This window comes from Neoarius graeffei, chromosome 25, assembly GCF_027579695.1.
Source record: "Neoarius graeffei isolate fNeoGra1 chromosome 25, fNeoGra1.pri, whole genome shotgun sequence".
Taxonomy (NCBI): domain Eukaryota; kingdom Metazoa; phylum Chordata; class Actinopteri; order Siluriformes; family Ariidae; genus Neoarius; species Neoarius graeffei.
Genome location: NC_083593.1, coordinates 37,175,094 through 37,188,986, shown reverse-complemented (window position 1 = coordinate 37,188,986; position 13,893 = coordinate 37,175,094). Strand labels below are relative to the sequence as shown.

General features: G+C 43.3%; 1 protein-coding gene across 1 annotated transcript in view; it reads right to left on the bottom strand.

Annotated features, from left to right (window-relative positions):
• Positions 1–6,875, bottom strand: part of LOC132873633 (ubiquitin carboxyl-terminal hydrolase 32-like) — an 89,374-nt gene extending 82,499 nt beyond the window's left edge. Inside the window, exons 1-2 of the mRNA XM_060909380.1 lie at positions 6,718–6,875; positions 4,197–4,324 (exon numbers count right to left, since the gene is read on the bottom strand). Of these exons, the coding sequence (XP_060765363.1) occupies positions 4,197–4,324; positions 6,718–6,775 (186 nt within the window). The 5' untranslated portion in view covers positions 6,776–6,875. The remainder of the gene's footprint in view (positions 1–4,196; positions 4,325–6,717) is intronic.
• Positions 6,876–13,893: the final 7,018 nt, after the last annotated feature.

Here is a 13,893-nt window from a genome sequence, read left to right as displayed (position 1 = left end):
CGTGGGAGGGGCAACAATTGATACATTTTTACAAACAGCCAATAAACAGCCAATAGGGAGGCTGCATCGTTCAGGCTCTTCTTTGCTCAGAGACACTCAGTAATGGAGACGTGATAGTAGTCCACCTTCCCGCTCTCTCCATTCAATCAGCGAACGTCACACAGGAAGTGAACCCCAGCGGGTCATAGAAACTTGCGCAGGAGAAGAATGGCTATTTGTAGGCTACAGAAACTTTGAGGAACGAAATAAAAACCGGTATTAACCGGTTACCATTATTTTTAATAAGCGTTTCTGTTCCGGAGCATAAAAAATAATAAAGTTTCTGGTTTCGTTTCTGTTCCATGTGAAATAGAAAAAGTTCCCGGTTTTCGTTTTCGTTCCTTGAACCGGTTCAAAGCCCTGCCCAAACATAGCCTGCTTCACCTCACCCTGGCCAGCACACCATGGCTGGCGGGGATCCCACTCAACAGTCGAAATACAACAAAAAGATAGTGAAGGTACTCAACCTTGGCATGTGGGCATACCTTCAAAGCCCGGATTGGCCTCATCATTCCCCTCCGGACCCACAACCACCACCCACCAAGTTGAAGTCATGGTCATATTTGACCCCGAAGGACCATCATCATCATCATCAATAAACTCTTCAGATCCTCTATCTTTAAAGACTTTCCTGTTCGCAAAAAACTTAAAGGCTTTACCTTTGTTTCAAAGAGCCTGCACTGGAGACTCCTTCCATAATCGTTAAAGACCTCAAAGCTCCATTACTACAATTATAATTTTTTTTTGTTGATGTTGTTAAATAGCAACAGGTTTTTAAAAATAATTTATTGCACGACCTTGTTGAATACTCAAATCTGATTGGTCAGTTACGGCATTCCATGGTCTGTTATTTCTGTATAACAGACTGCTGCTATGGACCAAGTTATAAGCTGAAGCAATAAAATCATTTTTAAACCAATAAAGTCGCTTTTAAATGGATATTCTGTCAAATTATTGATTTCTTTAGTAAGTAACCATGTAATAAGCGGGACCGTTTACAGCGAGCAGGTCACATCATGAAATAAACCCTTATTATTATTATTATTATTATTCGGCTTTGATTATACGGTGTGTCTGCAATACTGTGAATTCCCTGTTACTACAGAGCCATATGAGAAAACCTGTTAGAAATCGTCTACTGTGTCTTTATAGCAAATGAATCAACATCATCTGACCAAATTTGAGAATTCAACAGCGCTGTGGTGTCTAAATTAATATAGAAACTGAATCTATTATGTTTCGTGATTATAATCCAAATATGACTAATCCACAGCCCTTCCTCAGGTGAACTAGTTTTTCCGAGGCATTTCAGAGTAAAACCGATGCACGATGCATATAAAATCAGACGAGCAGTCAGTTAAGCACTCATGGTCACTGTACAGATGCTCATTGTCCATTTCTGAGCAAGAAAATCTTTCAACTGCAAACCGCCATAGCCAATTATCACATGCTGAAACACGCACAGGCACATTCCACATAACCAACGCACAAACCGGTCATATTTTACCACCCTGAATGGAAAATATTCGCAACATCTGCAGCATGTAAAGAACGTCTGCGATTTATACCCTGTCCACACTAGGGGTTTTGTACCGATACGAAACTACTTTCGTACCGCAACACCTGTCCACACTAGCAACTATACTGGTACTGTAGCGGTATAACTGTATCGGTACGAAACCCACAAATGTATGGGTTTCGTACCGGTACAGTATCGGTACTGTAGCGCTTCGCTGTAGTGTGGACAGATGAAGCGGCTCTGTATCGATACAAATATAATCCGCAAGCGCAACGAACCATTCCTACGTCTTCCGGGTTATTCATACAATACAATACAATATGCACGTGCTTTCCAGCTGTAAATAAAACGTCAAAAAATGGCTCAAAACGGGGGCGTCGTGGCTCAGGTGGTTAAGGCGCCATACCATGAATGCGGGCGACCCGGGTTCGATTCCGGCCTGAGGTCATTTCCCGATCCCTTCCCGTCTCTCTCCCGCTCATTTCCTGTCTCTACACTGTCCTATCCAATAAAGGTGCAAAAAGCCCAAAAAAAATATCTTAAAAAAAAAAAAAAAAAAAAATGGCTCAAAACGACCATGGAGCTACATGGAGCAAAGAAAGGGAGAGGGGGAGGGAGGAAGAAAGGAGGAAGAGGGGAAAAGGGAGAGAAAGGGAGGGGAAGAGAAGGAAAGAGGGAGAAAGTGAGGGGGGAGAAAGGGAGATTTGTTTTCTTTGTTGCTTTCTCAACTGCCTCGCGCGTTTTATACGATTCGACTGAATAAACGACCACCAGAAATACAGACTGTACATTGACAACAAAAAGCACACACACGTTGTTTCATCCGCCATATATTCTCGGATGGAAGTTACTCGGTTACCACGGAAACATTTCGCACACGCGCATTTCAACTTCCGTGAAAGAAAACCGCAAACATTTCTCGCTAGTGTGGACAGATGCACTAAACTGTACCGGTATACAGTGGTGCTTGAAAGTTTGTGAACCCTTTAGAATTTTCTATATTTCTGCATTATGACCTAAAACATCATCAGATTGTCACACAAGTCCTAAAAATAGGTAAAGAGAACCCAGTTAAACAAATAAGACAAAAATATTATACTTGGTCATTTACTTATTGAGGAAAATGATCCAATATTACATATCTGTGAGTGGCAAAAGTATGTGAACCTCTAGGATTAATAGTTAATTTGAAGGTGAAATTAGAGTCAGGTGATTTCAATCGATGGGATGACAATCAGGTGTGAGTGGGCACCCTGTTTTATTTAAAGAACAGGGATCTATCAAAGTCTGATCTTCACAACACATGTTTGTGGAAGTGTATAATAGTACGAACAAAGGAGATTTCTGAGGACCTCAGAAACAGCATTGTTGATGCTCATCAGGCTGGAAAAGGTTACAAAACCATCTCAAAAAGAGAGTTTGGACTCCACCAATCCACAGTCAGACAGATTGTGTACAAATGCAGGAAATTTAAGACCACTGTTACCCTCCCCAGGAGTGGTCGACCAACAAAGATCACTCCAAGAGCAAGGCGTGTAATAGTCGGCGAGGTCACAAAGGACCCCAGGGTAACTTCTAAGCAACTGAAGGCCTCTCTCACGTTGGTTAATATTAATGTTCATGAGTCCACCATCAGGAGAACACTGAACAACAATGGTGTGCATGGCAGGGTTGCAAGGAGAAAGCCACTGCTCTCCAAAAAGAACATTGCTGCTCATCTGCAGTTTGCTAAATATCACGTGGACAAGCCAGAAGGCTATTGGAAAAATGTTTTGTGAAGGATGAGACCAAAATAGAACATTTTGGTTGAAAGGAGAAGCGTTATGTTTGGAGAAAGGAAAACACTGTATTCCAGCATAAGAACCATATCCCATCTGTGAAACATGGTGGTGGTAGTATCATGGTTTGGGCCTGTTTTGTTGCATCTGGGCCAGGACGGCTTGCCATCATTGATGGAACAATGAATTCTGAATTATACCAGTGAATTCTAAGGAAAATGTCAGGACATCTGTCCATGAACTGAATCTCAAGAGAAGGTGGGTCATGCAGCAAGACAATGACCTTAAGCACACAAGTCGTTCTACCAAAGAATGATTAAACAAGAATACAGTTAATGTTTTGGAATGGCCAAGTCAAAGTCCTGACCTTAATCCAATCGAAATGTTGTGGAAGGACCTGAAGCGAGCAGTTCATGTGAGGAAACCCACCAACATCCGAGAGTTGAAGCTGTTCTGTACGGAGGAACAGGCTAAAATTCCTCCAAGCTGGTGTGCAGGACTGATCAACAGTTACCGGAAACGTTTAGTTGCAGTTCTTGCTGCACAAGGGGGTCACACCAGATACTGAAAGCAAAGGTTCACATACTTTTGCCACTCACAGATATGTAATATTGGATAATTTTCCTCAATAAATAAATGACCAAGTATAATATTTTTGCCTCATTTGTTTAACTGGGTTCTCTTTATCTACTTTTAGGACTTGTGTGAAAATCTGATGATGTTTTAGGTCATATTTATGCAGAAATATAGAAAATTCTAAAGGGTTCACAAACTTTCAAGCACCACTGTACTTTGTATCGATACAGTTATACCACTTTCGTACCGGTATAAGTGTGAACACAGCACTAGACTGGATGTACCTCAGAGATGTTGAGCGGAACCATGTCCCCCAACACTTCCTTGAAGAAGCATTGCTGACTCATATAGCAGGACATGCCACAGGTCCTCCTGAAAGCATCCCTCAGCCTTTTCAGCTCCACGTCAGTGACTGAAAGATAAGGAATAAAGTGATCAGAGAAACTGGTGCAGAAGGGGGGGGGGGGGGGAAGGAGCAGCGTAAAATGACAATGCAAAGATTTCGGCTCAAATTACGTGTTCATGAAATAGTTATGATGAAATACCAATTTAAGCATCTGAGACTGGTGGTGGTGTGTCAACTACTTCGATGCAGGAGACTGAGAATTTGCAAACCACGGATTTAAGAGGATTTAACCCGGTGTTTACAGAGCAACACAGAAGTTACAGCCAATGAGGATTTAAGTCCTTATGAAAGGCGTGATGTGATTCTATATCTTGACGCATTTCCTTCTGAAACACAGTCAGAGTGATAGCATGTTGAAGGTTTTGACGGATTTACATAACACCCAACAGTGTTCGAGATACACCACACCTCCACTGAACGAGCTAAATATGAAGAACAGAGAAGAGTTTAACAAGAGCATTTTTCAATTGCGGAGGATTTCGCACTGCTGCCTTGACCCATGATGTCCTAGATATCAAGATACTGCGTGTTTTGACAGCACAAGGTCATCACCACGAGACAGCTGACGCATCTGAGTGACAGTGACAGTATATATACGATTACTGATGGAGAAGACAGAATTGCTTTCTCAATCAGATTCTGGGAGCAAGACGTTCGGTGGGTTTCCTTTAACCTGCTTAATGCATAATTTAAAACTGCAAACTAAAAAAACGAGTCAGAGAAACGTGTGAACTTGTTTCCGTGCATTATCAGTGACAGGTACTGTTTGTTTGTACTGGTTGTCTATTTTTTTTTTTTTGCACCGTCCTTGATGTTTGCACTTTATGCTGTTTGTGTAGTTTATAGTCTGCACTCATGCACTTTATGTTATATGCAGATTTGTAGACCTGTGATGTTTTATGTAGCACCGTGGCTTTAGAGAAACGGTATTTCGTTTTTAATTGTGTACTGTACTAACTGCATACAGTTGAAATGACAATAAAAAATGCTTGACCTTGAATTAAAAAAAAAAAGAACAAAAGTTTAAACGTTCATATGAGTCGTTTTTTCAGATGGCTTGACAAATCGATATTTTGCAAAATTGAAATGCACTTTTTGCATTTTAAGCTACAGCTATCGCGGTGGATACAATCAAAATCACCGTATCACACTTATCAGGTCTCAGAGAACCGTCACCATATTTAACCAGAATGACGACTAGAAGAGGCGAAAACCCAGCTTTAATTGCATAGAAATAAAGACCATGTTTGTCAACTATATAATTGTTTTTTTTCTATTTTGCACAAAACTACAAAGGAAACCCATCTTTTCTAACACTGAACACATCCAAGTTGGTTAAAAAAAAAAATTTCCCCTCAATCACTGATCCAGCAAAATCACACAGAAGAAGAACCAGGTTTGCTGGAGCAAGACACACCCCTTGAGGGCGGGACATGTATGCTTTAGAGAGCCCTAATTGGACGAACACATTTGTAGTACAGGATAAATCATCAAAAATTTTTAAATCATTTTCCCAGAAGTGACAAGCTGGAAAGTTAAAATGAGAATATTTTCATTTCAGAATATATTGTTTTACAAAACAATTTGTGTACGGGCTTTTTTTTTTTAAGGAACAATATCATTTTGGCGTCTGTAACACTAAGGGACTTTATTATAAATATAAATATAAATAAAAATAAAATAATTTAAAAAAAAAAAACTCTGAAACACTTATTTTGCTTTCAGGGACGCTTTAAAGACCAGGGCTCAGGCCAGTGATGCCCAAACTGCTAAGACACAGCAGGATTAACCGACTAGCTGTGGTTTTAAGATGATTTCAATAATGTCAAAACAACAGCACATTTCTGTTTACATGTTTACACTTTAGCGTAAACATTACAGCCGGTGTAGAATAATTATTCACACTGATGGGAGTTGAGGCGATAAGCGAAGCTAAAATACTCAACATAAAACAAGCTAAATAACATAACAGATACACAGGAATAGAAGGGAAAAGAAACTTGTGAAATTTCCTGCCTTATTGACAAATTAATTCGTCTTATTATTATTTTTTTTTAATCCTGGTTGCTGCAGCTGTGCTGTGTGTAAACAGCGTTAGCAGCTAGTTATTAAGCAACTATATGACAGCTGTCTAGACTATTGTTATTAAACATGATTATAGCTGACACTCAGGAGGAGCAGTCTGCTTCTTCAGGCACACAAAGAGAAAATACAATACTATAACTCAGTATTCACAAACAGCACGTCAACACCAGTCTGAGGCTCCACACAGCTAAACACTGATTTTGACAGATACCTAGCGTGCTAATTTAGCTGCTTCTTGCTAATATTATACATCAAACTGGAGCTAGTAGTTAGCATCGTTAGCTCTCCAAAAAACTAGAGCTGCAACACCTCACCTCTTTTAATGGCCTCGTCGTAAGAAAGGAAACCAATTCTGGATTCTTTAGCCCCCATGCTTTTGTCATTTCATATCCAAAAGGAAACTATAACATAACTGTTGATGTAGCTGTCTTTACCCCTGCATATTCGTTCAGCTATTCCCTCGTGACGTTCACCTACGGCTCCGTCCCAAATAGCTCTGTACTTCCTACATGAGTGCGCTACATTAGAAATGAAATAAAGAAGTCCACTCCCTAGCTAGTGCACTGTCTGTGAAGTGTGAGGCGTTTTGGAACACAGCCGGTAAAACCGACGCGAATGAACATTTGGAATATGAATCTTTAAAACGATTCACGAATCGACCGCAGTCGAATCAGAACTGCTTAATTAACTCGTTAAGTTTACACCCAAGAAACGAGCTTCACTCCTCCATGACCTTAGCAAAGTCCGAATATTGTTGTACTCTGAATAATAATGGAATATTAGTGTGCATGTAGACGGACTGAATGAGCCGAAGCACAGGGGGAAAACAAACAAACAAACAAAAAACCCTACATTAAATACAGAGGAATGGCTTCAGAAAGTGTAGTGGTTAGCGCTGTCGCCTCACAGCAAGAAGGTCCTGGGTTCGAGCCCAGTGGCCGGCGAGGGCCTTTCTGTGTGGAGTTTGCATGTTCTCCCCGTGCCCACATGGGTTTCCTCTGGGTGCTCCGGTTTCCTCCACAGTCCAAAGACATGCAGGTTAGGCTAATTGGTGACTCTAAATTGACCGTAGGTGTGAATGTGAGTGTGAATGGTTGTCTGTGTCTATGTGTCAGCCCTGTGATGACCTGACGACTTGTCCAGGGTGTACCCCGCCTTTCGCCCGTAGTCAGCTGGGATAGGCTCCAGCTTGCCTGCGACCCTGTAGAACAGGATAAGTGGCTACAGATAATGGATGGATGGCTTCAGAAAAACGAAGGAATTTATTTATTTATTTATTTATTTATGATCGCATCAGGGCGGCACGGTGGTGTAGTGGTTAGTGCTGTCGCCTCACAGCAAGAAGGTTCCGGGTTTGAGCCCCGTGGCCAGCGAGGGCCTTTCTGTGTGGAGTTTGCATGTTCTCCCCGTGCCCACATGGGTTTCCTCTGGGTGCTCCGGTTTCCTCCACAGTCCAAAGACATGCAGGTTAGGCTAATTGGTGACTCTAAATTGACCGTACATGTGAATGTGAGTGTGAATGGTGGTCTGTGTCTATGTGTCAGCCCTGTGATGACCTGGCGACTTGTCCAGGGTGTACCCCGCCTTTCGCCTGTAGTCAGCTGGGATAGGCTCCAGCTTGCCTGCGACCCTGTAGAACAGGATAAGTGGCTACAGATAATGGATGGATGGCTTCAGAAAAAAGAAGGAATTTATTTATTTATTTATTTATTTATGATCGCATCAGGGCGGCACGGTGGTGTAGTGGTTAGTGCTGTCGCCTCACAGCAAGAAGGTTCCGGGTTTGAGCCCCGTGGCCAGCGAGGGCCTTTCTGTGCGGAGTTTGCATGTTCTCCCCGTGTCCGCGTGGGTTTCCTCCGGGTGCTCCGGTTTCCCCCACAGTCCAAAGACATGCAGGTTAGGTTAACTGGTGACTTTAAATTGACCGCAGGTGTGAATGTGAGTGTGAATGGTTGTCTGTGTGTATGTGTCAGCCCTATGATGACCTGGCGACTTGTCTAGGGTGTACCCTGCCTTTCACCTGTAGTCAGCTGGGATAGGCTCCAGCTTGCCTGCGACCCTGTAGAACAGGATAAAGCAGCTACAGATAATGAGATGAGATGAGATTTATGATCGCATCAGGGTGGCACGGTGGTGTAGTGGTTAGCGCTGTCGCCTCACAGCAAGAAGGTTCCAGGTTCGAGCCCCGTGGCCGGTGAGGGCCTTTCTGTGCGGAGTTTGCATGTTCTCCCCATGTCTGCATGGGTTTCCCCCGGGTGCTCCAGTTTCCCTCACAGTCCAAAGACATGCAGGTTAGGTTAACTGGTGACTCTAAATTGACCGTAGGTGTGAATGTGAGTGTGAATGGTTGTCTGTGTCTATGTGTCAGCCCTGTGATGACCTGGCGACTTGTCTAGGGTGTACCCCGCCTTTCGCCCGTAGTCAGCTGGGATAGGCTCCAGCTTGCCTGCGACCCTGTAGAACAGGATAAAGCGACTAGAGATAATGAGATGATTGCGTCAAACTCAGGAAAGAAAAGTGCAAAGCTCATGAAGACACAACCAAGACAACTCTATCTCAAATCCAGTTCACACTCAGGATGTTTACAAGCACACAAATATTCCACGATTTATCCCAAACATGACAGGATTCGGATCTTGATCCAGGTCATGTAAACAGCATATAATCCGAATTTAGCCTGATTCCAAATTTAGCATTTTCTGATTGAGACATGCTGATATGATTCGTTTGAGGAGCATTCTTTGGACATGTATAGAGGATATTCAAAATATGCATCAAGACTGAGGGTTTTATGGCTTTTATGACTAACACACGGCCTCTTGCTTGTTTACCCTCCACAGGACAGTAAATTTAGACAATGCATAGCTGTAGGACATACATCGTGGGACATTTTATGTTAACTGGGGTATGCATGGCTACATGTGAAGAGGAAAATTTGTGGATTATTCATTTTCGATAACCATGTAAGCAATAGGAATATTGTCTTTTTTTGGAATAAGAGTAAAAACCAGAATGTTTTTTGCATGTCAACGCAGTGACTGAGGGGATGAATACTGATCAGTGATGCACTGTTTAGATTATTTTCCAAATCATTCTAACTTACTTACTTGTACTTGGGCAGGTCTTCATTCGCTAAGCGAATCTGCCTGCTTGCAGATATCTCGCGTGACGACGGACCGCAGGAGACGGCGCCAGCCGACTCGATCAGCAGCGCACTTCACTCCGTCGGCCAGGCCGCAACTTTCTCCAAGAAGATGTTGGAGATCATCGGTTAACAGTCTATGCATGTTTAGTCTCGGGCGACCAGAAGATCTGCATCCATAGGTGGGGACCCAGTCCAGCAGGCGTCTTGGAATTCGGTCATCCGGCATTCTTGTGACATGGCCGAAGAAGCGAAGGCGATGAAGACGAATGATCGTTTCCGTACTACGGCAGCCAGTTCTCTCCCTGATCTCACGGTTTAGAATGAAATCGAGAAGCCGAACCTTCAGCATTTTACGGAGACAGTTGTGGTGAAAAGCATCAAGGCAGCGCAGTTGGTGTTGCTTGAGTGCCCACGTAGCACAGCCATAGAGGAGGATTGTAATGACTCCACTCTCATATATTCTGGCCTTGGTGCTGATCGAGATGTCACTGTTTCTCCAGATGTTGTTTAGGGAGTTAAATGCACTGGATGCAAGACCTCCATAACCCAGTTTAAAACTAGGTTGAAGATAGGAGGAGCTTGAATGTCGCCCTGTCCCGTCCCGGACTTTACTTCGAACCACTCAGTGAGATCGTCACCGACGCGTACTGAACTGACGGTGTTAGTATAGAACGCTTTGAAGATGTTGATATATTTCTTTGGTATTCCGTAGTGTTCCAGGGTTGCCCATATGTAGTCTCAGTTTACGGAGTCGAACGCAGATTTGAAGTCTATGAAGTTGACACAAGGTGGAAGGCCATACTCCAGCGCACGTTCGATTATTACTCTTAAAGAGAAGAGCTGACCCATACAGGATCGATTTTTCCTAAAGCCACATTGGTTTTCCCGAAGAGTGATATCAATGCCATCAGCCAACCTTAAAATGATGATTATTTGGAAGAGTTTGGAAGCAGTGCAACGAAGAGTAATACCTCGGTTGTTCTTGCAGTAAGAGAAGTCTCCTTTCTTTCCAAGTTTTGTGATCACACCTTTTAGCCAGTCAGAGGGCACTTGCTCTAAGCTCTATACTTTATCAAAAATGGGCAAGAGTTTCTCCACTGTCGCTTCACCGCCAAAGCGAAGCTCCTCGTTGCTGATTTGATCAACTCCGCCAGCGTTGTTGTTTTTAAGCTTTAAGAGCGCGCTTCGGATTTCTTCGGCTGAAGGAGGGTGCATAGGGAGATCGATAAAGGCCCCTTCTTCCACCGGGTTCACGGGCGGCATGTCGACAGAATTCTCCAGTGTGGGGTTTAGCAAATTTTCAAAGTATTCCCTCCATCTGCCTAATTTCTTACCCTGGTCGACGATGAAGTCAACGTTCTTATCCCTAACTGCAGTGGTATTCTTCTGCTTTTTACCAGACAGGACCTTAATGTTATGCCAAATTTCCCTTTGATTTCCACCGCTAGAGGTGTGCTGGAGTTTATCTGCAATTCGGGATGCCCACTTTTCATCATCTTTTCGTACACTCTTCTTGACCTTTTTGTTAACCTGTGAGTAAAGGGCATGGTTTGCTTTGGAAGGCTTGAGTCTCTTGATCTGATTACGCTTTTCAATGAGACTGATAGTTTCTGTAGACAGTCGCTTGTCACACGCCTTCTTCAGTCTTTTCCCTAAAGTTTCTTCTGAGGCAGAATGGAAGGCATCTTTAGTGTGCTCCCAGTCATCATCCAGAAAGGAACTCGAGGAGACATCCACTGAGTGACAGTTTCCTGCTGAGGTAGAGTTTTCTGCTTCATTTTTGGGCTGAGAGTTTCAGGCGTAGTTTGCACTTGACGAGGTGGTGAGTTGTATATATGTTGGCTCCACGATAGCTCCGGACATCCATCAAAGATCGCCGCCAGCGTTTATTGATACAGATATGGTCGATCTGAGTAACAGTGTCGCCTTTAGGGGAGGTCCAGGAAGCTTTGTGGATATCCTTGTGTTCAAATAGACTTCCTCCTATCACATATTCCTGTAACGCCAAGAAGTCCAGGAGACGGATACCGTTGTCATTTGCCTGGGTGTGATACGAGTGGCGTCCGATAACATTGGGCCACGTGTCAACATCAGATCCAACTCGGGCGTTAAAATCCCCTAGAAGGATACGAATATCATTCTGGGAAATATACCTGTGAGCCTTTTCAAGATTTCTATAGAACAGGTCTTTCTCTTTCTCGTCCACGACTTCTGTAGGAGCATACAGTACGCTACGATGACTGTGATATTCACCTGACAGCTGAAAAACCTTGCAAACATGATTCTGGCTGAAAAGGGTGTGAATGATATCAGGGAAGTCCTTAGATGTTTTGCGATTAAGATTCCTACGCCATGCTCCTTCTTCTTATTTGTCCCAGAGTAAATAAGAAGGGACCCATTGTCAAGAATGGTTTCACCGGACCCTGGCATGTGGGTTTCTGTGATGCCGAGAATGTCAATATGGTAGTCGGTGAAGGTTTGTTCCAGCTGATATAACTTGCTGGAATTACTGACAAGGGAGGTAACGTTCCAGGTCGCAATGGATAATGGCCGTCTTGCGAGGCATATTCCTGGATGTTCTTTATTCTCCGTAATGTCTGATGCAGTAACATGTATAGATGATCTTTTACAACGACTACTACGAGTAGTAGAGCGTCTTGAAGAAGTTACAATCTTTTTGTAGGTGTAAGAGTTAGACTTCTCCTCTGCATCCTTAGGGCGATGCGAATCTTGAGACATCGTGCTAGGGGCTTCCGATCGGGTTTGGCCGGTAGCAGTCATGCAAGAAGGACAAGCATTCTCTCCCGTGGTCACATCACGTGAACTTCGCAAAAAACATCTGTGAGTTTCTGTAGCAATATAGGATTTTTACAAGGTAGGGAAGCTGCCCCTACGCAAAACCCCCAACCTGGAGGGCCAGGGTTCCAAGGATAAGAGTATCACCAGGGGAAAGACGTATACAGCCAACAGGTGATGCCAGATGTAAAAAGCAAGCAAGCAACTGGTTTTGAGGCGCCAGTGACCCACCTTCGCCTCTTCTCCTGTCGGTTTTAAACGGTTCCGCCACGGGAAGGCCAGAAGTTGGACATTTGATTGACAGAGGCTGTATTTTGCGCAAGCCTTTAGGGATTTTATAGGAGTTAGAGAGCTTAACTCTAATCATTCTAAGGACATCTAAATATTTTATTTAATTTTATTTATGTAGTGATTCACTTCAGATAGAGCAGCAATTTGACCCCCTTGAGCAGCAATAACTGCAACTAAACATTTCCGGTAACTGTTGATCAGTCCTGCATACCACCTTGGAGGAATTTTAGCCCATTCCTCCGTACAGAACAGCTTCAACTTTGGAATGTTGGTGGTTTTCCTCACATGAACTGCTCGCTTCAGGTCCTTCAACAACATTTCGGTTGGATGAAGGTCAGGACTTTGACTTGGCCATTCCAAAACATTAACTTTATTCTTCTTGAACCATTCTTTGGTAGAATAACTTGTGTGCTTAGGGTCGTTGTCTTGCTGCATGACCCACCTTCTCTTGAGATTCAGTTCATGGACAGATGACCTGACATTTTCCCTTAGAATTTGCTGGTATAATTCAGAATTCATTGTTCCATCAATGATGGCAAGCCATCCTGGCCCAGATGCAGCAAAACAGGTCCAAACCACGATACTACCACCACCATGTTTCACAGATGGGACAAAGTTCTTATGCTGGAATGCAGTGTTTTCCTTTCTCCAAACATAACGCTTCTTATTTAAACCAAAAAGTTCTATTTTGGTCTCATCCGTCGACAAAACAACTTTCCAATAGCTTTCTGGCTTGTCCACGTGATCTTTAGCAAACTGCAGATGAGCAGCAATGTTCTTTTTGGAGAGCAGCGGCTTTCTCCTTGCAACCCTGCCATGCACACCATTGTTGTTCAGTGTTCTCCTGATGGTGGACTCATGAACATGAACATTAGCCAATGTGAGAGAGGCCTTCAGTTGCTTAGAAGTTACCCTGGGGTCCTTGGTGACCTCACCGACTATTACACACCTTGCTCTTGGAGTGATCTTTGTTGGTCGACCACTCCTGGGGAGGGTAACAATGGTCTTGAATTTCTTCCATTTGTACACAATCTGTCTGACTGTGGATTGGTGGAGTCCAAACTCTTTAGAGATGGTTTTGTAACCTTTTCCTGCCTGATGAGCATCAACAACACTTTTTCTGAGGTCCTCAGAAATCTCCTTTGTTCATGCCATGATACACTTCCACAAACATGTGTTGTGAAGATCAGACTTTGATAGATCCCTGTTCTTTAAATAAAACAGGGTGCCCACTCACACCTGATTGTCATCCCATTGA